General features: G+C 44.2%; 1 protein-coding gene across 10 annotated transcripts in view; it reads left to right on the top strand.

Moving 5' to 3' along the window:
• The window catches only part of LOC107397149 (protein shisa-6), an 83,395-nt gene that overhangs the window by 40,644 nt on the left and 16,673 nt on the right, over nt 1–26,078 (top strand). For 5 of the 10 annotated variants that reach the window (XR_008560499.2, XM_054736387.2, XM_054736388.2 and 2 more), the window contains exons 3-4: nt 10,983–11,084; nt 25,739–25,801. Coding sequence is in view for 9 of the 10 variants with exons in the window: in XM_054736387.2 (XP_054592362.2) it covers nt 10,983–11,084; nt 25,739–25,801 (165 nt within the window). In the remaining variant the exon portion in view is untranslated. The remainder of the gene's footprint in view (nt 1–10,982; nt 11,085–25,738; nt 25,802–26,078) is intronic. The other 5 variants (XM_015977061.3, XM_015977062.3, XM_054736390.2 and 2 more) reach the window with 1 other exon arrangement.

The raw sequence follows: 26,078 nt of genomic DNA on the forward strand, positions 1-26,078 counted from the left end.
AGCTGAGAGAGGCTGGTTTGGGGACTTGGGTTCTGACAATTTGTTTATAAGACTTATTTGTAAGGGAATTTCCAAAGTTGTGAATGGACTAAACACACGTTTCTTGTAGGAGTCTGACCTTTAAGAAGTCATATGATAACAGCAAACTAGATAACTCATTATATCTCCAAATCTCAAATGGATAGAGTTTATAAAGATACTGGATAGTCTCTAATGATATTGGGTTCATGATAGTATTTAAGAATTTGCTCGAGGCAAGCAAGCCAGAACGACGCTCACGATATGATAATGTTAAAAAAACACAGTCACCATTTTTGCAGGGTCACGACATCATGCATTAATTTCTAACTTCCTAAGGATAAGGTGATTTAGGTTCAAAACAAAACATTTAACTGTCACTCCTATCTGAGACCATCCATGACGGGCCGTATGATCTCCTATCAGGGGCAGCTTGTACATCCTGCTTAAATATTATTTAGATTTACTCTTATGGTCAAGGTATTATTTGTAGTCCGCAGACGCAATAGCGTCAGATAGTTGGCCCCACTCTGTGTGTGTATAGGTCAGCGTAGCCTCCAGCAGACACCAGCTGTCTCCCGCTGTTTGGATTCAGATAAGAAACAGTGAGGTTCGGCATTGCACTGAGAAATTTGCCTCATCCCACACAGTCACAATAAAAGGAAATAATGTCATAACATAATGTAAAACAAGAAAAACCCTATGGTAACTTAAAAATCCATCAATAAATAGTGTGTTTGAAGATATTGGGTATTGATGTTGGTACAATGATTGTATTTAAGAATCTGCTCGAGGGACCGAACCAAGTCATTCATAGATGATCATTTAAAAGGGCACAATCGGTACTCATGGAAGTTTGATTAGTGTAAGTCAGATTTAATAAAAAACAAAACATTTATCCTGAATTGGACATCTCAATACTGGTCACTTAATCCTCTATCAGGGGTCACACTCTGCCTAACGTCATTTTGTTTTCTTCTCATAATGGGGTGTTATTAGTACTCAACAGACGCACAAGCGTCAGAAAGTTAACAGGTTGTCAAAATAAACCAACTAATTAAACTGCTCGCAGAAGCGTCAGGTCACACTGTGTGTGGATAGGTCAGAGCAACTGGCAGACCGCAGCTGTCTCCTTCTGTTTAATTTCAGATAAGGAAACAGTGATGTCTTCATTTTAGGGCATGTGGCCAAGAGAAATGCCACAATTACAGTCAGTAGGGTTAGGGTTAGGGTTAGGTAGCTATAAAGAGAAAAAAAAACTATTGAGTCTACTACAAAACAGCCAAATCACTCATTTATCATCTAAATCCTGTCTAAAATAATTGTACGGATGTACAAAGATTTTTAAGCTTTATCATGTTTTATGAAATCCAAGTTAAGAAATGTAGATAACATCATATTATTTGTCCTATAATAAATGAGATATGTGTTCATGTACAAAATTTACTATTTGGTGTGTTCAGCAATTAGCCTGTTCATTCATCGGGTCAAGTCTTACCAATATTAAGTGTTTCAGCTAGAAACCACATAACTTTATTTCTCCAGATTCTAAAGTCTACAGGGTTGAACTGCTGTGTCAACATTAGCCAATCTCAGCCGGTCCCAAACATGGGCAAATGTTCACATTCCCGAGGACAGAGAACCTCAGATCAACTGTCCAACTGCTCCACACTTATTTTCAAGTGTGCAAAGTCCGTTTTTAAATTGAACGCATTTACTTTTCTTTGTTTGATATTTGCATTCAGCAATTATTTCCCAAAACTTTCCTGATTTCTGCTTCAGCTTCTTGGCTGATGGAATTGGTCTGTTATAATATGTATGTCTTTCTGATACGGCCTTGCAGTTTCAACCCAGGCACAGAGGAGATTTTAATCCTATGTCAACGCATTTAAAAGTTCCCAAGCTGTGAATACATGGAGAATTGAACCAATTTAAACAATTTAAATGTAAATTCCCTACAGCAGCTTTAATCTGCTGTCTCGTTTAATTTTACTTCCAGACCTTTTCTCCCCTTGTTCTGATCACAGTGTCCGCTAATCGGAGATCTGAACAAGTTTCTACATTTTGACAGACGCCAGAAAGATTCATTTGATGACAAATTATATTTTTAAAGTGTTCAAAATGCAGTTTTGAATTCAACAGGTACTGCACACCAGTTCATGTTCACCCGGGTGCGATTGTCACCAGCTTAACTCCCTTGTCTTGGTTTAAAAAGTCAGAAATGAGGATTTTAAAAACAAAATAAGGAGATAAAATGCAATGTGACAACAGTCATTAGTTTAAATTGGTCTGGGATTACTGTTTGACCAAAACATACACTCTCAGCTTTTATTTAGGCAGTCGTTTTACTACCAAGTACTGATAGACAGTTAATGTTTCCTTTTCAGCCACTAAAAGTGACACAGTTTATGGTCCAAATTATTTTAATCACCAGATACCAGAAATTAAATATTTGGGTCGTGTCCAACCTTTTGATGCACAAATTATGAAACCTTCAACCTCAGTCATTTAACAATTATTCTCATTCATCTTTGTGTGTGAATGAAACAAATTTCAACAAATATTGTTTGTAACACCTAATAATATGCAAATTATTTATTACATGTTCACTTCAGTGGACAGCGAGCATTTTGAACATGAAGTATGTTGACTGGACATAGAGGGTCTCAAGTGCAATAAGGTACAGCTGTGCTTAAAACAAATATGTAAATTACAATTTTGAGAAGTCGTTCAAATTCTTGATGTTCTTGCAGGTTCCATTTTCATTTTCCAGTTATAACCTTCAGGCCTCAATTGATAAAACATTATTAGCTCAGAGCACATTTGATTTTCAGGCAGACCTTCCCTCCTCTCTGCCCACAGTTTCAACCCTTTATTTCTTTCTTTATTCCTTTATTTGCCTTGTACTTCCTCACAGGCATAATACATTTGTGACACATCAGCGGTCACCAAAATCACGTTTTCCATCACTTCTCTGGTAATTTCGGATCCTTTCCGCATTTCCTGGGTATACACTTTCATCCATATTTACTCAAAAGGTATTTTGTGAGTTATTTTTTTCCCCATACCACACATACAAATCTTTCCATACTCTCTCTCTCATTTATCCAAGCAACAATTTAAGCAGACAACATCCAACACAATGTAAAACAACAAGATAACCAGAATAACGTTTCTATTTCTCTGGCAAAATGCTCAAAAACCAACCCAAATACAGACAGCGTTCAGAGAATCTGTTAAAATCATCACCACTTTACAGCATTCAAGGAACCTGTCAAAACCATCCTATTCACGGCAGACAACACCATAATTTGAATCTCAATAGTTATCATACTGGTTTACTTACAACCTCTAAGACAAACAACAACACAGATACTTCCGGCCAAAACACTCAAAAACCAATTTTAACCTCAGTTATCAAACCGGTCCATTCATTTATTTTTTCTAACTTTATCACACCAGGGTAGCATTTATATTTCGGGCTAAAATGCACAAAATCCAAGCCAATAGAGTATTTCCGGAATCTGTTTATCTTTCTCTCTGACCACACAACCAAGAATGACATCGTTGGTTATGTATTGTAACCCCAGATACTATGAGTCTAGTCGCAGCCCTTAAGCTAGCTGCTATTGGAAGGGTGATCTCAGCATCAGCCAATCATGAAGAGCTTAAATGTACGCCCACCACGTGGGCACCTCTTGTGGGTTATATAAGTGGAACTACCCCACTGTTCGCCTCCGATGGCTCTTAGTCCTAACAGAACCAGTGGGGCCAGCGGCTTAAGGGCTGCGACTCGACTCATAGAATCTGGGGTTACAATACGTAACCAACGTTCTATTTCGTCTAGTCTTAGCCCTTAAGCGAGCTGCTATTGGAATAATGCACAGCTGAATGGGTTTACGCCACACTGGTTAGCTCAACCAATGGACACACCCAACATGTCTCCTTTTAGTGGGGGTCGCTCAGCCTCAGCCCAGGGTTTAAAAGGCTGAGGCAGCCAGAGAGAAGACTGGGGTTCCCACTAAAAATATCATCCACAAGAGAATGAAATTCATTCAAGTAGGGCTGATGTGGTGCCATAATGCGTTCACTCAGCCTGCTGAGGTCCAAGCACTGAACGAGTGATGGATCCTGAAGACACATCTCGTAAATAATAACAAGTAAAGGAACATGGGGAAGCCCATGAAGCAGTCTGACAAATGTCTTCCATCGACACACCACTGTGGAGCGCCATAGAAGGGGAAATCCCTCTTGCTGAGTGAGCCCTGAGTGCCTCAGGAGGATCCCGCCCTGATGATGTGTAAGCGAGTTAAATGGCGTCACACAGCCAGTGTGAAAGACGCTGGGTCGACAGCGCGTGCCCAAGGGAAGAGTCTCTGTAGTGCACAAACAGGCTTTGTGAGCGGCGAATCCCTGAAGTGCGTGACACATATCGTGCGAGCGCGTGCACCGGGCAGAGAAGGTGGGAAGCCGCCTCCTCGTCAGAATTATGGGGAGGAGGAAAAAGTCCAGCCAATGAAACTGACCTGGATTTGAAGGAAGTATTAATGTTTTTGGGCACAAAGGCTGGGTTGGGGCATAAAACAGCAGACCATCTTCCCGGATCCTGAGGCATGCGGGAGCCACTGAGAGGGCGGTTAGGTCGCTCACTCTCTTAACTGATGCCAGTGCCAGCAGCAAGGCAGTCTTGAGTGAGAGGAACTTGAGTGAGACCTGGTCCAAGGGTTCAAATGGGGCTTCAGATAAGCCGCGCATAACCACCGTTAGGTCCCACTGGGGAAATAGCGGGAGGGACACAGGTCTGTTCCTTCTGACACCTTTTAGAAAATGTTTTGTGAGGGGATGATTGAAAGCAGATGATTGAAAACAGATCTATCTCCAAAACCCTGGTGATAGGATGACATAGCTGCAGCATATGTCTTAATAGTGCTGAATGCGAGACCTCTGTCCATCAGTATCTGCAGAAACGATAGGACATCCGCCAGCTGGCAGGAGAGCGCTTGAACATTCCATTCTGTGCACCGTTTTTGTAAAGCTGCCCATTTAGCAGCATAAGATGCAACAGTAGAAGGCGCCTGCGCACTCTGATCGTGGCGACCACATCATGCGGCAGCCCAGAAGCCTCTAAGCGTGACCACTCAGCGGCCAGACTGAGGATGTTTGATTATCCCATCCGCCTGGAGAAGGGCGTCCGCCCTCTATGGGGAGCCAGACACCAGCGCTTGCAGGTCTGGAAACCATGACGCGGACAAGCGTCTGGGAGCTACCAGAATTACCGAGAGTTATTCCGACTGAACTCGGTCCAGGAGTTGGGGAATCAGTGGGACTGGCGGAAACGCATATAGGAGCGTTTGAGGCTAGGGCTGGTGTGAGAAGGCGTCCGCTCTGAGCGGGGAGTGGTCCCCGGGACTCAGGGAAAACCACAGAGTGTTTTTGCAAGCCGCAAACAGATCCACAGATGGTTCCCCGAACTTGATCCAGATCTGTGATATTAGTGCGGGATGCAGACGCCAGTCGGAGTCGCGGGGTCCCCCTCTCGACAGGATGTCTGCTGCCACATTCAGGACCCCTGGAATGTAGGTGGCTTTGATGGACAGCAGGTGGACATGTGCCCAACACAGTAAATCTGAGGGATGGAACTCCCCCCTGTCGATTTATGTAGGCTGCCACCACCCGGTTGTCTGTGTGAACTTCGACATGACGGCCCTCGAGAAGGGCAGCGAAGTGTCTGATCACATTCCTCACTGCCATAAGCTCCAACACATTTATGTGCTTGTGCGTGTGGGAGGGCCAGCAATCTGCCACCATATGGGACAAGCATGTCCCCCCCCCCCATCCCAACAGTGTTGCCCCGAAAATTCCCGCCAAATCATCTGCTTCAGGCGGAGCCGGTTCTGGCACGGCTAGCCCCTTGCGGACCGCAGCCGCGGAGATGATGGCAGGTAGCTCCTGGAGCAGTGCTCTAAATGCCGGCAGGGAGCAGCAAGAAGGCACTGGAGCAAAGGAACCTGCTGAGAGAGGCTCTTCAACCTCCGTGTTGTCCAGGAGGAAAGAAGGGCTATGGCAGCCAGCCTCATCGTACTCCTCACAGTCAATGTCAACGTCAAGTTGGTTGGAGCCAGATGGCTCCCGGCCGTCGTTGAAGAACTGTAAGGCCTTGTCATGCGAGTACATGTCAGCCACCGGAAATTCCTCGGCGGCAGCGGGGGTGAAATACTCAACCCGGCAGATCTTTTCAGCCATGGGCAGAGCGACACAAAACGGGCACGAGGCCTGGGGGTCAAAGCCAGGCCAGTGTGATGACCCCCGAGACAGACCCCACATTTGGCGTGCAGGTCGCCGCTGGAGATGCAGCCCATCTGGCAGGCCGGGCAGGTCCTGACGTCGCTGGACATGGTCGGTGAGTAGATAATGGATAATTGCCCTTTAATGAAGCTCTTAAGCTTGGCTTGAAGAGATAACGGAGGCGAACAGTGGAGTCGCTCCACTTACATACCCACAGGGTTGCCCACCATTGGTGGGCATACATTTAAGCTCTTCATGATTGGCTGATGCTGAGATCAGCCTTCCAATAGCAGCTAGCTTAAGGGCTAAGACTAGAAGAAATAGAACTGAAGTTGCGTTTGTATTAGAGGCTAAACGCTCAAAAGCCAGGCCACCTCTCACTTAGGCCACCCCTCAGTTATCACCCCGGTCCACTCAGGGATTGAGTAGTTTGTGGATCCGCATTCCTCCTAACCACGTCAAGGCCTCACCAACACCCCAGCAATCTCAGCGCTGGAGGAGATTAGGTTGTCGACAGTCCTCCGGTGTCGGCTCTTGGAGCCGCGAGGTGATAGGACCCCGGCTCTTGAAGGACCAAATAATGTCATGGATTTTATCAATATGTTTATCAATAACCCATTCAGTGTTTCCCCTAGGAATCTTTCCAGCTGTGGCGGTAGGGCCGGCCGGGGTGTGTGTGTGTGTGGGGTGGGTGGGTGGGGGGGGTGGGGGTGGGGGGGGGGAATTATGATACGTCTCTAAATAAAGTAAAATTTTCTAGTGCAGAGAGGAGATAACCCATAGAAGCACTAATTTGATTTCATTTCAGAGAAAAATAGAAAAGGTCAGATGCACCTAATAAATAAAATTACTAACAAACTCAGGAATCTGTTTGTTTGCTTCATTGTTCTGGTGCTGAAAACATCACTACTGCGGATCAAAGGAGATACACAGATGAATGCACCTCTTATTTATTATTTGGAGACTACATTTACTGCAGCTGGCAGAGACAGAGATTTTTTTCTATTGATTCACAGAATTTACAGAATCATTTTAATGGGGGAAGACTGAAGGAGGGAGCGGTAAAATACAGGGGGTCCCCAGCAAAAACAAGAAACTTTACGAGTCTGATGAAACCCGCTGGTTTTCCATCAGGCAGTCACGGGGCAGCTCCAACAACCCAGTGGCTGTGCTGGGTCAAAGTTATCGAGCTCAGTCCGGTGTCGGTACAAGATCTGCTCGGGCGCAAGATCGGCTCAGGGTCCGTCGACTGCTGATGACGTCAAAGTAGTTGATTGGCTGAACATGAACCTTACGGAATTGCGTAATCACGTTACGTTGTTATCACGTTACGTTGGTATCACGTTACGTTGGTATCACGTTACGTTGGTCCAGGCAAATGTTTCTGTTGGAAAGATGGACAACTTTTACAAAGAAATCCATCATTACCTCTTTGAAAATACACTTTTAGCATAGAGCTGCATGTATATTAGGGCTGAACGATTAACTGCATGTGCAATTAAATTGCGATGTGACAAAAGGAGATTTTCTAATCTCAAAGACTGCAATTTGGCAGCGAGTGGTTAGCGCAATGCTAATATACATGGAAAAACCCTTAGGAATGCTAATGCTAATATCACCGATTACATACTTACAAATTATGAATTAGAAACATGCCAAATGATTACATTTGGAGTCTTATAGAAAGTAAAACTACCATCAATCAAATAAGTACAGACAGGTATTTTAGTAAAGCCAGAAAACTTTTAACTCCAGAGTTTTGGCTAGCAGCTATGAGCGTACCTGAACTACGCATGGACAAGACGTCAAAAACTAAACGCAAAATACTTCAATAAACGGGACACACTTCTTTCCTGCAAATACAATTTCACAGGTGTTGCTAATACCTATGATCCTTCAAGGGATGTGCTCAAAGAGGAGTTCAACATTATCAGAATCAGAATAAGAATGAATTTTATTGCCAGCGCTCAGATCAGATCAGAGCGTAGGAACTTGACTCCATGGTACAACCTGACCAAGGTTACACACACAAATATAGACAGGACAGGTACAGGCAGACCACGGGAGCAGCCATGACGGCGCTCCTTTGTAGATGAATGAGGGAATACATGAGGAAAGTTCAGGGGAGGGAGAAAAAAGGCATTAACAGGGTTACACCAGCAGGGTGTAGCACTCTAATGCAAAAAACACCCGACATGTAAGCACAAACGTCACAGTTCACTACATGAGACCCGGTAGGTGGTGGTGGTGGTGGTGGGGGGGGGGCTGGGATCCTGGTTTCCTCAGCGGGGGCTGCCTGTGTCGCTCAACCAGCTGGCTCCGCAGGTGGGAGGGAGGTCATGGGGAAGCACAGAGAGCAGTGAGTCCTTTAGCTTAATGACCTCGGTAGAGACCACAATCTGAAGGCGGGGGGGGGGGGGGGGTGGATAGAGATTCACAGCATTTGTCTGCATTCCTTCCAGCGTGGGGGTTTTGCATGCAACTCCAAGGCTGCTTATGGCGTCAGATTCGATAACAGAACTTTGTTTTGGGTCAGGCAGAGATAATTTTTCCTCTCTGCCTTAAAGTCTGTATTGATCATTCAAGTCCTCCAGTGAAGCCAATTCAGTGATTAAACATCTCCCCACCGTCCGGTGACTCTTTCCGAGATGTTATCAATCCTGCGCGCTAACACCGGTAACGCAGCTAAGACATTGTCCAGCTTGCGATTCACCTAGAGCAACGTCCCAGTCTGTGAGGTATCCACACGGGCGGTGCCGTCCATGGATGCGGGTCGCCCTCCAATCGCTCCCGTCATCCCAATTTTGCGGAAAGCCAGATATCCTCCCACTCCAATCAGAAGAAATCCAACGATCATCAGGCCAAATATCCACAAATCTTCGACGTCCTCAATGGACAGCTAAGAGAGACAGATGACATTCCACTTCTTCCAGGAATCGAACATATATCCCGCTGCGTGTGTCCCCTGAGGACAAGCGTGAGCCCCCTCCTCCGTCCTCATTGTAGAAAAAATCTTATCAATCACGTTGAATGACCAATTAATTAAATCCATGCTGAAAAATAGTGATTTCCAGAGGAAATGCAGAGAAGCGCTCTGTAGGCAGACGGGACAAAAAGAGCCTTGGGAAAATACAGATAAGGGAGGAAAGGCAGAAGCGACTGCTCCCTGTGAGTGCCGGAAGAATAATACAATATAGTGTTTTATTTTACAAATACCATTATAAACACAAACTTACGTCTTAAGAAACATTATTTTAATAACAAAACTGCTAAATTCTTTCCAACAGTAAAGATGTGTAGTGTATTTTGTCCGAGTGGGTTTGCTGTACTTTGACGTCATCGGCAGTCGAAGGACCCCGAGCCGATCTTTCACCGGAGCAGACCCTGTACCGACACCGGCTCGGCCGTGAACGAGCCGAGGCGACATCGTGCTCTGCTTAAGGAGAGGTGTTATTTTCCTGCCTCAGAAGAGGCGTCCAACATGTTTTTACGTTTTCTCCGAGACATGTCACGTCGCTAAGTTGTGCGCGCTAACACGTCAATAGTGCAGCGTAGCCTGCTGGAGGTTTAAAGGGTTCTGATGAAAACACCCGACCTCTCAGGCTGCTCACACATCGATCTTAAGTTGTCGCTGTTGCGCTCACGCCGTAATGCAGTATTAGATGCGGTTAAAGTCAGACATGAAAAAATAAATACATTTTACATGAATAAGTGATGCTTAGCCTGGTGGGGGGAGGAGAACCTGGCCTAATAAGCACTGGAGGAAACCCTGTCAAGATCGTCAACACTCGTTAATCTTAATGCTTTTGAAACATGTAAACCACAAAGCATTATATCCACTGCTACCTTTCTAATTTTAATCTCAGTAACTTGTGCTGTAACTGCACCTTGCCCTGCCTCCTCCTCCTTGCTGCCTGCCGGCTGTGATCACAAGCGACAACATAGTAGTTCCCGCTGCTTCTTTGGGAAACAGCGCAAAAACAAACAAAAAAAACTTGGGATCTTGTAGGCGTGGCGGTGGGATTTCAGCCGTGGCTGTGAAGAGAGAAGGAGACAATGAGCAGACAAGTCAAACAGTTATAACTGTGACGAGATGCCGAAGCAAATGCCCCGAACATCTGTTCAAAGACACCATGATGAGACACCATTGACACCATGTCAGCCAAAGCATTTGACCCATTCACTTCAGACAACGATACCTACATAGTAACAGTGGGTCACTAAAGTACATACTTTGAACTTGACAGGCTAAGTAGCATGACATCCAGACCTATCACTCAAGGGTTGAAGGCATGTTTTGGCCAAATGTGATATTCACAAAGCTTTTAAATCGAGACAGTTGGACTCACCTGTACACACACTCTGGAACCCTGGTCCTCAAGAGGAGCAGACTCTGCTGTGTTGGAGTTACCTTGAGTAAGAGACGAAAGGAGAACTTTTCTAGGTCAATAACTCCAACTTGCTTTACACTAGGGGCCTGCATGGGACTTTTTAAGATTTCTTTTGGGACTCAAATCCCGAATGCCCCCCCCCCCCCCCCCCCCCCCCGCGCCACCGCCAAATACACACACACTACTTTCTCCATTTCTCTGTAACAAAGAGATTACAGGAACTCTGAATTTGCTGCTGTCTTTGACAAACACGTTGCCTTACATGGATGTGTATGTGTGCATGGCCAGGTCTCCACTACGGTAAGGAGAGTGTCCGAAGCAGCGGGGGCAGTGACCTTCACAGCTTCATTTCTTCTGGTTTTGTGACTCTTGGTCGAAGCCATCCAAAAGGTAAAGTAGCATTCTTCCTCATGCTTCATCTCATCGTGACTTGTTCACATAATCTTAAACCTCTCATTTTTCAGCACTATCCTAAAAACCTCCAGATTTCAAATTCACATCTCACTTATTAATAGCTGACTCAGATGAACAAATGATTTGGTTTCAAATTCAGGTTTCATTACTGTGGGATGCATGTTTAAAACCTTGTTGCTTTTGGTGAGTTTTCCGGAGTATAAGTCGCACCAGCCATAAAATGTATAATGAAGAAGAAAAAACAAATGTAAGTCGCACTGGACTATAAGTCATAAGTCGCAGTTTGGGGGGAAATTTGATTATTTTTCTTACAAAATCTGAGACCAAACAATTCACATTGCAAGACAAGTACCGGTTACAATAACAGAATAAACAACCAGGGCGCAGCAGCGCGCCACGGTCTTCAGCAGAGGACGGCGGTGTTTCAAACCCTCCCAGCGGGCGGGGAGAGCTCATTCCTGGGCCGGAGCCGGCCTGCAGCACCCCGCCACAGGCTGCAGCAGGTGATGGCGGTGTTTGAAGCCCTCCCAGGGGGACAGGGGAGCTCATTCCTGGGTCGGAGCCGGCCCGCAGCAGCGCGGTATACATAATTTGGTATATAAGTCACTTTGGTATAGTCGCAGGACCAGCCAGACTATGAAAAAAAGTGTGACTTATATTCCGGAAAATACGATAGGTAAAAATGCTAGGGGTGTCAAAGTGTTGCATTAATTGTAAGTATTTAAATCTTGATGCTGTAATTTTCAATCCGTCGTTGTAGTTGGGAGGGTAGGTAAGGTGAGGACAGGTAAGTTACAGAGACGAGACTTGAAAATGGAGGCACCATAGATACATTTAGTGAAATGCCTTCCTTTGCTGGTGCACTGGGACAGTCTTATGGGAGCGCTGTGGCACATCACACCCCATGCACTATAGGTAATATGAGAATGCACGTATTTAGAGTGACATATAACTCTTAGACGTGATATGAGTGAGGAAGTTTTACCTCGCAAGTGGAAATGTACATCATGAGATGGCATTTGTAAACTGTGAGAGAGCAAACAGTGTCTGCAAGCACACAAGGATGTGTATAAGTGATGATGATTCAAACCGTACAAGCGCGTCGGCCAATGAGCACATGGCAGTGGCAAGCATGCATGCGGCAGCGTCACTGCACGATTGGTTGCTGAGTCCTCACTCTCTCCACTGTTGCACTTTTGGCACTCTGAAGGCGTGGCCTGTGGCAGAAACCCTAACCCTAACCCCTCCCTCATTGGCCCATTGGCTTCCTCTTTGACCTTAGGGAACCTGTCACTTCCACATCACGGGTCCCTGGAAGAACGAAAAAATGAATGCAAGTCAACGGGGCTAAAAACGCTATTTTCTAATTCCGCTTGTTTCGTGCCATGGATATACGATGTCCATGAATTTTAACCAGTGTTGGGAATAACGCCGTTTAAAATAACCGCGTTACTAACGGCGTTCTTTTATAGGTAACGGAATAATCTAATTAATTACTTTTCCCGCCGTTGCAACGCCGTTACCGTTACTGGGGACGGACGGTTGTGCGTTACTATGTGCTTGTCGAACGTTGAGCAGCAGCGTGAGGCTTTCTGACCGCCACACTTCAGCTGCAGCCAGGGAGAGAGAGGTGTCGGTAACGCACTTACAAACACCATGGTGATTGGCCGGGTGGGCGGAGACCCTCACGGTCTCAGTCGCTGCTGCTGTAGACACAACAGAGCAGTGATGGGAATAACGCCGTTTAAAATAACCACTTTAATATGTTTTTCAGTAACGAGCAAACTAATTACCATCTTCTTTTAACAAAACGTTGTTTCTGTTACTGATAAGGAAATGCGTGCGTTAAGCAGCGCGGTGTGTTGAAGCTGTCATCAGCTGATCAGGAGCCAAAGAGGTAGATGTTTTCATCCAAGTGCATCACGGCCGTGAAGAACGAGGAAGACGTGATGAATATCTATGGCTGCAGGTGTGGATCTTCTTAGCGTGACAGCGGGACGTCCTGAAGGTCCGCTCACCTGTTCACCGCTCAGACGTCCTGATCTTCTACCTTCCTAGATCATCCAGCTGTAACCTGTTTCTGATCATGTCTTTAGTCCCGCTGTAACACTGATGCATCAGTCTCAGACGTCATGGAGCTCAGGTGTTATCAGAACTACCTGTGTGTGTTCACCACCCAGCTTCAGCTCTTCTGTGGTTGGGTCTGACCCACGTTAGTAAATGTAAGTCCTCCATCAGGCTTGTGCCTCTTCTAGTGTCATTTTAAAGGATTTTATTTATTTATTTAACCGTTACTAGATTAGCAGCAACAGAAATGCTGCTAAAAACACACAATTATGTGAAGCTGGAAAAATTAAAATACTGTACAAAATTACATTCATTTCTGTAATCTAACTAGACTGAGAGACCATTTAAAGGCTCGGGAACCTTTACAGGTGTTTCTATTTGCAATTTTAAATGTTGGCTGATTGGGGTCTTGTTAAATATCACACAGTGACCTTTTAATAGTCTAGATACGTGTAATATTCCTGTTAGTAGTTCCTCCTGTTAAGTGCTTATTTATTTAAATTATTCAGGTTTATATAAAACATTTGGACATACATTTTATTATGTTCCAGTCATTAGTCATTTATATTTTACTATTGTAGTAATTCTTGCATTCTTTAATGAAAAAAGTAACTAAGTAGTTTTTTTCTTGGTAATTAGTTACTTTTATAATCTTGTAACTCAGTTTGAAACTGAGTTACTTTTTTGACAAAGTAATCAGTAACTATAACTAATTACTTTTTAAAGTAACTTTCCCATCACTGATTTTAACCCTCTGGAGGCAGGTGTTGCAGATTTGCTATGTTAAAACCTACCTACCTGATTACTGCACATACGAATTTCATGAGCATTTTTTTACTCAGAAGTACCCCTGAAGGACTTAGTTGTTCGTCCTTTTATCAAAACTTATTTTGAGCCTGAGAGGGTTAAAGACACATTTTGATATCAAGAACACGCTTTTTTTCGAACAGGGAGAAACTCAGTTTTAGGTTTTACGTGAAAATAAGTCCAGGACTACTAATGCGCTTCACAAAAGTGACGTCATCAAACCAGACACGGAGAAAAACAGGGAAAATGGCTGTAAGTTCAGCAAACTTCCCACTGGAGGAAGGAACCACCATAAATCTGGTCATGTGGTAAGTAGCAGCTACGCTAGGGGAGAGGAGCTTATGTGCTGACGTCACATATGTGGTGTGCCAATTTGTAGGGTTTGTTTATAGTCGTGCTGATTACGAACATTTGCAAGCTGATAAATCTCAAAGTACGTGACTGGCGTGGTCAAAACACCTATCATTAGTTTTCATTTAAATAGCAGTACATCATATGTGTGATCCAGGGCGTAACCCCCAAATTCCACTACCTCCGCTCCGCTTCACTCCGGCACGAACTCCACAGCAAAATTGGTCCCGTTGTAGTCAATCAGAGCCATTCCACTACTGCGGCAGTGCGGCGCCCTCTGTTCCGGCGTCCGGCAAAAATAGGATCGATTCTATTTTTGCCGGATGCCGGAGCACCAACAGGAAAGGGAGCAAGCACAACTTCCGTTTTTCACAATAAATCGATAAACAAAAGGCGTTTTTTGTTTCATATGCACAGGTTTAACAACTTTTAACAACTATCAATGGCGGCTGAACTTTAAATGCACAAAAGTAAGCCATAAATACAGTTTCCACTATCAAAGTAGTCACCCTGTTGATCCAAACACTGCTGATCTCTCAACACAAATGATGGGCAGATTAAACAGTTCATTTCGATGCTTCTCCCACACAACGGGTGTTTGGATCTAACTTCCGCGTCTATTGCTCGGACTGTATCGCATGCCTGTTTGAGCACCTCAGGTCTCCGCACCGGAGCGGAGCCGTTGTAGAGCGGGTACCAGTAAAAACTGAGTTCGGAAGCGAGCGGCTGTGGAAGGTGGGGGCGGAGCGGAGGTAGTGGAATTTGGGGGTAAGGCAAAGTGGATTAGAAAATAGCAATTTTAGCCCCATTGACTTGCATTAATTTTTTCCCTCTTCTGGGGACCCATGATGCAGAAGTGACTTAGGCTCCCTATTGGCTTCTATACGCCCATCTACTTCCAGGACATTTTCCTTATTCAAAAACACATGAAATGGACCTCATGCATTCTAGACATTATTCCTACTACCTTGTTTGTTAAGTTGTTTGACCGAATGGGCCCATTGTTGAACCTATCCTTAAAAATCCCAGTTTGGACTAATCTCAGTGTAGCTTTGATTGGCTACCTATGTATTAAATGATTAAAGTCGCCCAGCAGAACGAGGGAGTCACCAGAAGGAGCGCTTTCCAGCACCCCCTCCAAGGTCTACACAAAGGGCGGATAGTCTGAACTGTAGTTTGGTGAGTCGTGGAGGATGGCTGCTTATACTGAGCCAGGATTCTCTGGAGGTTTCTTCCTGTTAAAAGGGAGTTTTCCTCTCCACTGTCGCTTTATGCTTGCTTGGTATGAGGATTGCTGTATAGTCAATGACACTAGTCAGTGACTTGATGCAATTTGCTGGGTTCCTTATATAGGAAACGTTATTTCTGATTGGCTTAATGAACTGTGAATTGGAATGTTTATTATGTGAAGTGCCTTGAGACGACTCTTGTCGTGATTTGGCGCTTTATAAATAAACTTGAATTGAATTGAATTAAGCACAGACTACAGTCAGAACCCGTCCCCCCACACGTAGGCGGAGGGAGGCTACCCTCTCATTCACTGGGGTAAACCCCAACGTACAGGCACCAAGATGGGGGGGTAACTAGTATGCCCACCCCTGCTCGGTGCCTCTCAGTGGGAGCAACTCCAGAGTGGTAGAAGGTCCACCCCCTCTCAAGGACACTGGTTCCAGAGCCAGAGCCATGCGTTGAGGTGAGTCCGACTATATCTATTCGGAACATCTCACCCTCACACACCAACTCAGGCTCCTTTCCCACCAGAGATGTGCTGGAGACTGCTGCTCCTCCACCCCACCATCACACCATCACACACACACACACACACATATATATATATATATATATATATATATATATATATATATATATATATATATATATATATATATATATATATATAAGTTGCTATATCAAATACAGGCCATTTACCATTTTCATCCCCAGTTTTAGCACTTTCAACTTAGCGAATAATGGAATGGTTGGAGTTCTGTAACAACTTTGAGGAAGTATTCTCACCGCTCTTTTTGTAGAATAAAAACAGGGTTTGTGTATGTTTTAGTACCCCAGATTTCAACAGTAGTTGGGGAGAGAAAAAGCATCACTGACCATCTCTGAAAATCTCAGATCAGAGTTCCTTAGCTACTTTTGTCGTCAGCAATCTTAGAAAACGTAATGAAGGCTTCCATTTAATTCTCTTAGCATTTCTTGAATGTGCATTCATGCGTGTATCTGAAACCACACAACCGCAGCACCTTGTCGGTGTTAGAACATCCTTTGGTGACCTGCCCTTCTGCTCCACGGGAGGTTTCTGTCCTCCCTGAGCTCGCCTTAGGACACCTGTGCTACCGTTTGACATCACTAGGAAACCTGCTTCTGACCGATGCGTTTTGTGCGACTCGGACTTTCTGTTCCATTTGACATCAGAATCCTCACTGTGACATGAAAAATATGACTCTGAGAAACATCACAAAGACTGTCAGAGTCTCCCTGATCACTTTTAGCCCACGGGTAGTATTTTCTCCACCGCGCTCATCTGTCCTCCATGCTCGCTGACGCTCCTGTTTTTGAGGCTCTCTGGACCTGCATTAAAGCCCCGCCTCTGTTTGATTGCCAGCGTCAGGCAGCTTTCTCCACACAATTTATGCAAGAATGAAAGTCAAAAGGGAAGACTGTCAATAGTGCGAGACAAAAGACCCTAGATGATCAAAGGCCTGAGGGTTCGACACGTATTTTTTGTAATTTTCCTTGTAAATCAGTTTATTTTTACTTGTTCCAATTAAAATTAGCGGACGGGTGAAAGTTACATGGGCGAGGTGTGTGCTTTTGCCTACCAGTAGCTCTTGTACCATTCTACCCCTTCCTTCTGTCTCTGTAGGTGCGACAACGTGGTCCTGCTTTCAACACTAACACAGATGTTCAGGGTTTGGATCTAAGAGGACGTACAAACCTTGAACATGGACACCCACTGTGCGTGTGTTGCAGGCAGCCCACTTTATCACTGTCCTCCACTGTGTACAGCCTGAATCGCCTCACTCCACACCTGTGTTCTGACGTGTACCTTTTGAGCCATTCTCAAGTGCTTGACTTATTTTTCTGTAATGTCCTCTTCACTGACCTGAGTGTGCTGACCTTTATGGTGTATGCTCTCTGACTGACCGTCTCAGTGGAGAGGAGGGCTGGTCTATAACGGCATGGATAAACGCAGTTTTAATTATGTTACTTCTTTTATCATAAGAAGACATCAGATAAATCTGTGCTTATCCTTGTTTACGATATTCGGACCCTCCTCTTCTTCGCCCTCCACCTCCTCTCAAAGGAAACCGACTTTTGAACAGCCAGCCGACAGACATGGTTGGTATTCCAATAAACGTTTGAGAAGAAAACAAACAGCATTTTGAATGGGACTTTATTTCTATAACATCATGATGTGTAATAAAGTCTTACTGTCTAATGTTGAGAGAAACCCTTGGTGGTCTTTTGGTTTAGTTGCTACAGCGGTGAGCAGGACAGCTCTCCGGCCTGTTTGACACCAGAGTTCACCACAGGGCAGGGGGACCCACTAGGGCTGGGCACTAAATCGAAAAATTATCAGTATCGAAATTTCTGACTTACATCAAGATTATTTTTCCGATGTCAATGAATTTGGTAATAATAAGTGATGACGACACAATGAAAAGATGCGTGTAGGTCGGCAACATTCATGTCCCTTTAAGAAGCTGTCCCACCTTGAGTCACATAGAAATGTGACTCAACGTAATACATGTGAGAGCCCCATCTAGTGGACAACTTTTGTTGCTGCGCATACCTGTAGTTATTGTCCATGTATCGTTATCGAGGAGAAATCCTCAACATATGGTGACATTGAATTTAGGCCATGTTGCCCAACCCTAGGATCCATTAGCAGCGGTGCCTTTTTCATGCTTGAATGCAGACCTATGCATACAACTCTATTAAATCATTTAAACAACATCAGCTCATTTCTTTACGGCAAGTTATGGTGTTGAACTATTTCATGGCTGGTCACTTACATGTACCAAGTAGCTCAGTCCTTTATGTGGAACATTTTGTTTTGCAGAGAAAAGTTTGGAACAAAAATAACGAAAAGTTTGGAACAAAAATAACGTCCAGAACACAACAGGCGCGGAAGCACGACGATACGCCGCAAAGCGCCGAGGAATGATGAGCGCTTCTAATCAGCGCCTTTGTTAACCTACGCTCTCTGTCACATTAGCTGCGCCGTGCAGTGATCACTTTGGCATGAGCTTTAATATTTTGCGAGCTGTGAGTGAGCCACGTGAATTCTGGCAGGAAGTCAAACCAAAACAGAATAGGCAGAATGGTAAATTTAACTAAATTTTAAAAAAATTCCAAAAAAAGCACAGCGATTGATAAATGTGATCATTTTTGTGTATCTAAACCAGGGGTGTCAGACTCATTTTAGCTCAGGGGCCACATTGAGGGAAATCTAGTCCCAGGTGGGCCGGACCGGTAAATTAAAAACAACTTCAGATTGTTTTCTTTGTTTTAATACAATCAATATAAAACAAGGCTGGAGCCTGAGGACAGTGTATCCAAAATAGTACAAGTACAACACCTGAAGGGTACTTGAACATTTGAAAAAAATCAAAAAATCAATACATAATAAAAACATTCCTTAGGTATTCAAAGAGCTTACAGATCACATGGCTAGATCAGTTTCATGCAGCACTTAAAGTATATTTGACTCATTTTACTTTACATCGTTTAGCTTTCACCGGCACATCGACATCAGAAGTCACATCCTGAGTGGCGGCCAACTTCAGGATGTGATTCAAGTTCTTGTGTGAGCCTTGAGCGCAGCTTTGTTTTATTTATACTCATTACAGAGAAAACTTGCTCACAAAGATACGTTTATTTTCACTCTACATTGTAAAGTATGAAAATAAAGTTTACACAACCATCTCGCAGGCCGGATTTAACCCGCTTGCGGGCCGGATCCGGCCCGCGGGCCGCATGTTTGACACCCCTGATCTAAACAGACTACAGAGATGAAAATGAACACACAAACACACACACACACACACACACCTGTGGAGAAAAATAGGGTTTCTATAATTTTCAATGCAGTTTTTACATCAAAAGATCAATCATCTTTATTTATATAGCACTTAATCCTACAATGCACGCAACTCAAAGTGCTTAACAAATTAAAAAGGCCCTGCATACCCACATTCCCTCCCATCCCCAGACTTTTTAAAACTGTCTGAAAAAATGGATTTAATAAATGTGAACGCAAACAAACAGCAGCAGGATCAGCGCAGTTTCCCATATCAACAAGCAGGACTAACTGTTTACACACACACACACACACACACACACACAAACACACACACACACACACCAAGTAGTGCTTCAATAGTTACATTGTGATTTCTTAGTAAATATTCTATTTGGTGAGACATAAACTTTGTTGTATTTATCCTAGTGGATCTATAATTAAACGGGTAAACTAGTAGTAGCACATCCAACGTCAAAAAGAGTAAAATGTTATTATTAGGAAATATTCTAATGTATATTTTAAGAGTGACACCTTTTTGTGGCTTTGCAGTTAGATCTATGTTGCTCTAAGAAATGTCAATAACCTCTGTCAGTTTTACAGATGCTAATTGTTGTCATGTAGGTGAAGTAATCTCTATCCCCTAATGAGCAATGCACACAGAGATCTTTGTTTTAGATGTTCCCAATCATTCTAATAATCAATGCTAACGTTTATCCCTCTATTCTTTAGGCAGCTGGACAAGGCTTGGAGTCTTTTTTTGGCAGTTTCCAGAGTTTTATGCCCGGATCCCATTGTGCGATTTTTGGTCGTCATTGCCAAATCCCTCGTCCTGAGCAGAACTGTGCTAAAAAACGGTCAACGTCAGGGTGATTTGCATATATGTGCACCATATGTGTGAATGTCTTATATATATATATATATATATATATATATATATATATATATATATATATATATATATATATGTATATATATATATATATATATATATATATGTGTATATATATATATATACATATATATATATACATATATATGTATATATATATATACATATATATATATACATATATATGTATATATATATATATATGTATATATATATGTATATGTATATATATATATATATATACATATATATATATGTATATATATATATATATATGTATATATATATATATATATATATATATATATATATGTATATATACATATATATATATATATACATATATATATATATATGTATATATATATATATGTATATATATATACATATATATATATATATATATATATATATATATATATGTCGTCGTCGTCGTCGTCTTCCTCCGCTTATCCGGGTCCGGGTCGCGGGGGCAGCATCCCAACTAGGGAGCTCCAGGCCGTCCTCTCCCCGGCCTTGTCCACCAGCTCCTCCGGCAGGACCCCAAGGCGTTCCCGGACCAGATTGGAGATGTAACCTCTCCAACGTGTCCTGGGTCGACCCGGGGGCCTTCTGCCGCCAGGACATGCCCGAAACACCTCCCCGGGGAGGCGTCCAGGAGGCATCCTGACCAGATGCCCAAACCACCTCAACTGGCTCCTTTCGATCCGGAGGAGCAGCGGTTCTACTCCGAGTCCCTCCCGAATGTCCGAGCTCCTCACCCTATCTCTAAGGCTGAGCCCGGCCACCCTACGGAGGAAACTCATTTCGGCCGCTTGTATCCGCGATCTCGTTCTTTCGGTCATTACCCAAAGCTCATCACCATAGGTGAGGATTGGGACGTAGATCGACCGGTAAATCGAGAGCCTGGCTTTCTGGCTCAGCTCCCTCTTCCCCACGACAGATCGGCTCAGCGTCCGCATCACTGCAGACGCCGAACCAATCCGCCTGTCGATCTCCCGATCCCTCCTACCCTCACTCGTGAACAAGACCCCGAGATACTGAAACTCCTCCACCTGAGGTAGGACCACTCCCCCGACCCGGAGGTGGCAAGCCACCCTTTTCCGGTCGAGAATATATATATGTATATATATATATATATATATATATATATATATATATATATATATATATATATATATATATATATATATATATATATCATTCCGTTCCATTTATTTGATAGAGCACATTTAAAAACAGCTTGTGAGCTGACCAAAGTGCTGTACAGGGGTAATAACATATAAGGTTAAAAGACTAATATAAAAGAATAGAACAGCTAGAGCATAGCACAAAGAACCAAACAAGAGAATTCAGTAAAATAGGTAAAATACTAGTGTAAGTAAACCTAGATAAAATAGCTAGGCAGTAAAAGCAAGGGAATAAAAGTAAGTCGTTAAGCGACACTTAAAACCCCCAATGGAGGGGGAGAGTCTGATATCCAACGGGAAATCATTCCAAAGTTTAGGAGCGCAGACAGAGAAAGCTCATTCACCACAGGTTTTGCAGCGTAGACGGGTAATCTGTAGTAGGTGTAGGTCACCTGAACAGAGAGGAGTGAGTAACTCAGATATGTAAGGTGGTGCTAAGCCATTCAAGGCCTTAAAAACAAACAATAACATTTTAAAACACATGCGATAGTCCACATGAAGCCAGTGAAGTCTTGCTAAAATTGGAGTGATGTGCTGCCGACGGCCCGTATTAGTCAGAAATCTTGCTGTCGCATTCTGTATCAGCTGAAAGGGGGGTAAGGGGCTCGACACACGGGAGGCGACGTCGCCTCTCCTCCATTCATTTTCAATGAGACATGTGTGACAAAGCGATAATCGCGGGTCTCTCTCCTACTAAGTGAAACGCGAAAAACGTGAGTGTGAAATTTTGCGCTCGTGCACGTGTCGTGCACAGGCGACCCAGCGACGCGATCCCAGAAAGTTGAAATATTTTCAACTTTTCATCGCTGTCGCTCGGACGAGGACCAATCAACGGAGGTTTCATTCACTGACCAATGAGCGGACAGGATGCTCCGTACGTCTCCGAGCAAACATGGAGGAGAAGTTGATTATTATTATGTTTTATAGTAAAATCAGAAGTAAGATTTCACATAACTCTAGCAGCACCTTGTGAAACATCATATCTACCGCTTTATTAACTCTGAATCGCTTAAATAACCTTAACTCCCTCCAACCTGACACAGCCAGTCAAAACAACGGAAGTTTCGATTTCGCCATGGAACAGAACGCGTAGACGGCTTTGCCGTGGGTCGCCTCCCGTGTGTGGAGCCCCTTAGGCTCCCCATTAGCCAGATCCAGGTGATTACTGGCCAACGTGGACATTTTAATTATTTAAAAAGCTGTCTATGTGTCAGTACTGTTTTATTTTTATTTAATAATATGAATGAAGGATATTTTATCTTATTCATATGGGTAGAGATGTGTAAACAGATTTAATACAAGACTAAAGCTGTGAATATTCAGTCTGAATTGATCTGACTCTCATCAGAATATTTCAAACTACATCAGCCAACAACGCTGACCAACAATCAGAAAAATCCGTTAGCTTCTGACAGAGTGAAAAATGGAATAATTCACTCACAGCAGCAGCTGGAAGTACATTAATTTTCAGATGGACAAAAGAGACAAGCAGTGGCCAAAATTGCAGTTTAAATGCACCAGAAAGCAGAGTTTAACACTTATTTTTTCTAATATTTTTAAGGAAGCATGTACAGAATTTATTTTGTTCTTAAAGGTGCATTATGGAAGTGTGACAGCCAAAACATGTATAGAAATAATAAATGTCTTCTTCATACGTTCTCCTGCAATGCCCTGGTCCTGTAGAATGAGCCCTGGCATTTTTACTGTGATCGCCTGTTTTTCTGTAAAATCACAGAAAAAGCGAGATGCTCGGGTCGAGCAGGCTGCTTCATGCGCGTTCACGCTCAGGCATCGCCCTCCGAACCGTTGTTAAAACAAACAGATACAGGTGATGTCACTGGCGTGTTAGCTCACCGGGTAAGATGTTGGATTTTTGTGCAGAAGCCCTGGGTTCGATTCCGGATGGGAACATAGTTTATTTAGAGGTTTTTTTTTACATTAATGGTATTTTTTTTACAATAAGATGCCCAAATTTTTATTTGAGACTCGCCGAACGGCATTGAATTCACAGATAAAAAGATGTGGGTTCAACTTTCATTTTGGAACAATTTTTCAAGCAAGGGAAGGGAATGATCTGAGCATGCAGGAGGACTGACCCATCATAAACCTTTGTCGGCTGTGCTGAAGAGAAAGCTACAGAACCACATTATTTAATTAATTAGCTGCGTGTTCTCCTGTCCTCTGTCCTCCGGGCCACACACACACACACACACACACACACACACACACACACACACACACACACACACACACACACACACACACACACACACACACACACACAGAGCTGACTGTCTCAGCTGTTATTTTCGTTAAGGAGTGTGCACGTACAGCATGCATGCCACGTGCACGAGCCTACTATTGAAGCTGCCGTTACGCTTTTGGCCTGAGGGGGCGATCGCGAGCATAAAAATTCAAAACTCTGTAAAGTCCCTTTCAACCGTACTGCCCAGCTCTACTTGTAATTAACTGTGTTCACTTATTATTACATTCAAATCTTCCTCTCATCAGCCACCTAAAACCATCTCATGCTTCACTGTAACACCTACCTGCACCTCAGCAGGTCTGGTGCTGCCTGTCTCACCCTCAGCAGGTCTGGCTCTCCCTGTCTCACCCTCAGCAGTTCTGGCTCTCCCTGTCTCACCCTCAGCAGGTCTGGCACTGCCTGTCTCACCCTCAGCAGGTCTGGCTCTCCCTGTCTCACCCTCAGCAGGTCTGGCGCTGCCTGTCTCACCCTCAGCAGGTCTGGCGCTGCCTGTCTCACCCTCAGCAGGTCTGGCGCTGCCTGTCTCACCCTCAGCAGGTCTGAATCTCCCTGTCTCACCCTCAGCAGGTCTGGCTCTCCCTGTCTCACCCTCAGCAGGTCTGGCTCTCCCTGTCTCACCCTCAGCAGGTCTGGTGCTGCCTGTCTCACCCTCAGCAGGTCTGGCTCTCCCTGTCTCACCCTCAGCAGGTCTGGCTCTCCCTGTCTCACCCTCAGCAGGTCTGGCACTGCCTGTCTCACCCTCAGCAGGTCTGGCACTGCCTGTCTCACCCTCAGCAGGTCTGGCGCTGCCTGTCTCACCCTCAGCAGGTCTGGCGCTGCCTGTCTCACCCTCAGCAGGTCTGGCGCTGCCTGTCTCACCCTCAGCAGGTCTGAATCTCCCTGTCTCACCCTCAGCAGGTCTGAATCTCCCTGTCTCACCCTCAGCAGGTCTGGCTCTCCCTGTCTCACCCTCAGCAGGTCTGATGCTGCCTGTCTCACCCTCAGCAGGTCTGGCACTGCCTGTCTCACCCTCAGCAGGTCTGGCGCTGCCTGTCTCACCCTCAGCAGGTCTGGCGCTGCCTGTCTCACCCTCAGCAGGTCTGGCGCTGCCTGTCTCACCTTCTTCATCATTTCCTGCTGAACTTCCTCTGGTCTCTTATATGGAAAAAGTGACATGAATAAGGTTTAAAGATAAAATGTGATGAGAATGTCACAAACAAGCAACAATCACACTTACAAACTCCATTTTTATGTGGAGATTCAACTTTTTTATTTATTTCGTGTCAAATGGTTTTTGTCTGTTACTGTACAATTCACCATTTTTTGTTGACTAGTAGTGTTGTTTAATGTTTAATGCTGCCTGGCAAGATGTTTATGTTAGTCAGCCAGTCTAACGTTTGACCAGAAATACAATTATCCTCTTGGACTAAATTATTACCAACTCACATTTCCTTTCTTTCTTTTGCCCATGACAAGAACTCGCTGAACTGCTGCCGCCTGTCTCTGACACCTGTGTCTGCTCCGACTCCTGCTTCACTCAGCCAGCCTGACTCCCTGAGGGGAGGGGCTGTGTCGGAGAGAAGTCCGTGGTGTCTTTCAAAATAAAGCTCGCGAGTCAAATATTTCAAAATCAATTTTTTTCTTCTCCATGTTATTGGGGGGGACAAATGCGCGTTTGTCCAATACGGACACACCCCCCCCCCCCCCCCACACCCCCCCCACCCCCACCCCGGTTCCTACGCCCTTGCTGTAAACCAACCAATCACATGACCAAGGTTAAACAAGGCCTCGTTAGTCACCAATCATGTGGTTTTCTGTGAAATCAAACAGGCTTCAAATCCAGGATTCAAAGACATGTCCTTTTGTGCTCAGAACAAGCCCTGACACATTGAATTCATTTGTCCCATCACTACTAAACACATCAAATAAAGGTGAACATGTATGTGCATTTGCTTTTGTGATCAGGGAAGTTTCTGCCCTGACTCTGTTGTCCATGTGCCCATGGTCACTCAACAGATCTGTCATTGCTTCTTGTCATTGCAGGTACCCAACAGCACAGTTATAACCATGTGGCAATAGGTAGCCCCCCACACACACCTAAGAATGGTAAGAACAATAGATGGGGGGATGCATACATACATACATACATACATACATACATACATGCATGCATGCATGCATGCATACATACATACATACATCCTACCTACCTACCTACCTACCTACCTACCTATATACATACCGACATGCCTACATCCATCCTACCTACCTACCTACCTACCCACATACATACATACATACATACATACATACATACATACATACATACAAACATGCCTACATCCATCTGACCTACCTACCTACCTACCTACCTACCTACCTA

The sequence above is a fragment of the Nothobranchius furzeri genome, chromosome 16 (genome assembly GCF_043380555.1).
Source record: "Nothobranchius furzeri strain GRZ-AD chromosome 16, NfurGRZ-RIMD1, whole genome shotgun sequence".
Taxonomy (NCBI): domain Eukaryota; kingdom Metazoa; phylum Chordata; class Actinopteri; order Cyprinodontiformes; family Nothobranchiidae; genus Nothobranchius; species Nothobranchius furzeri.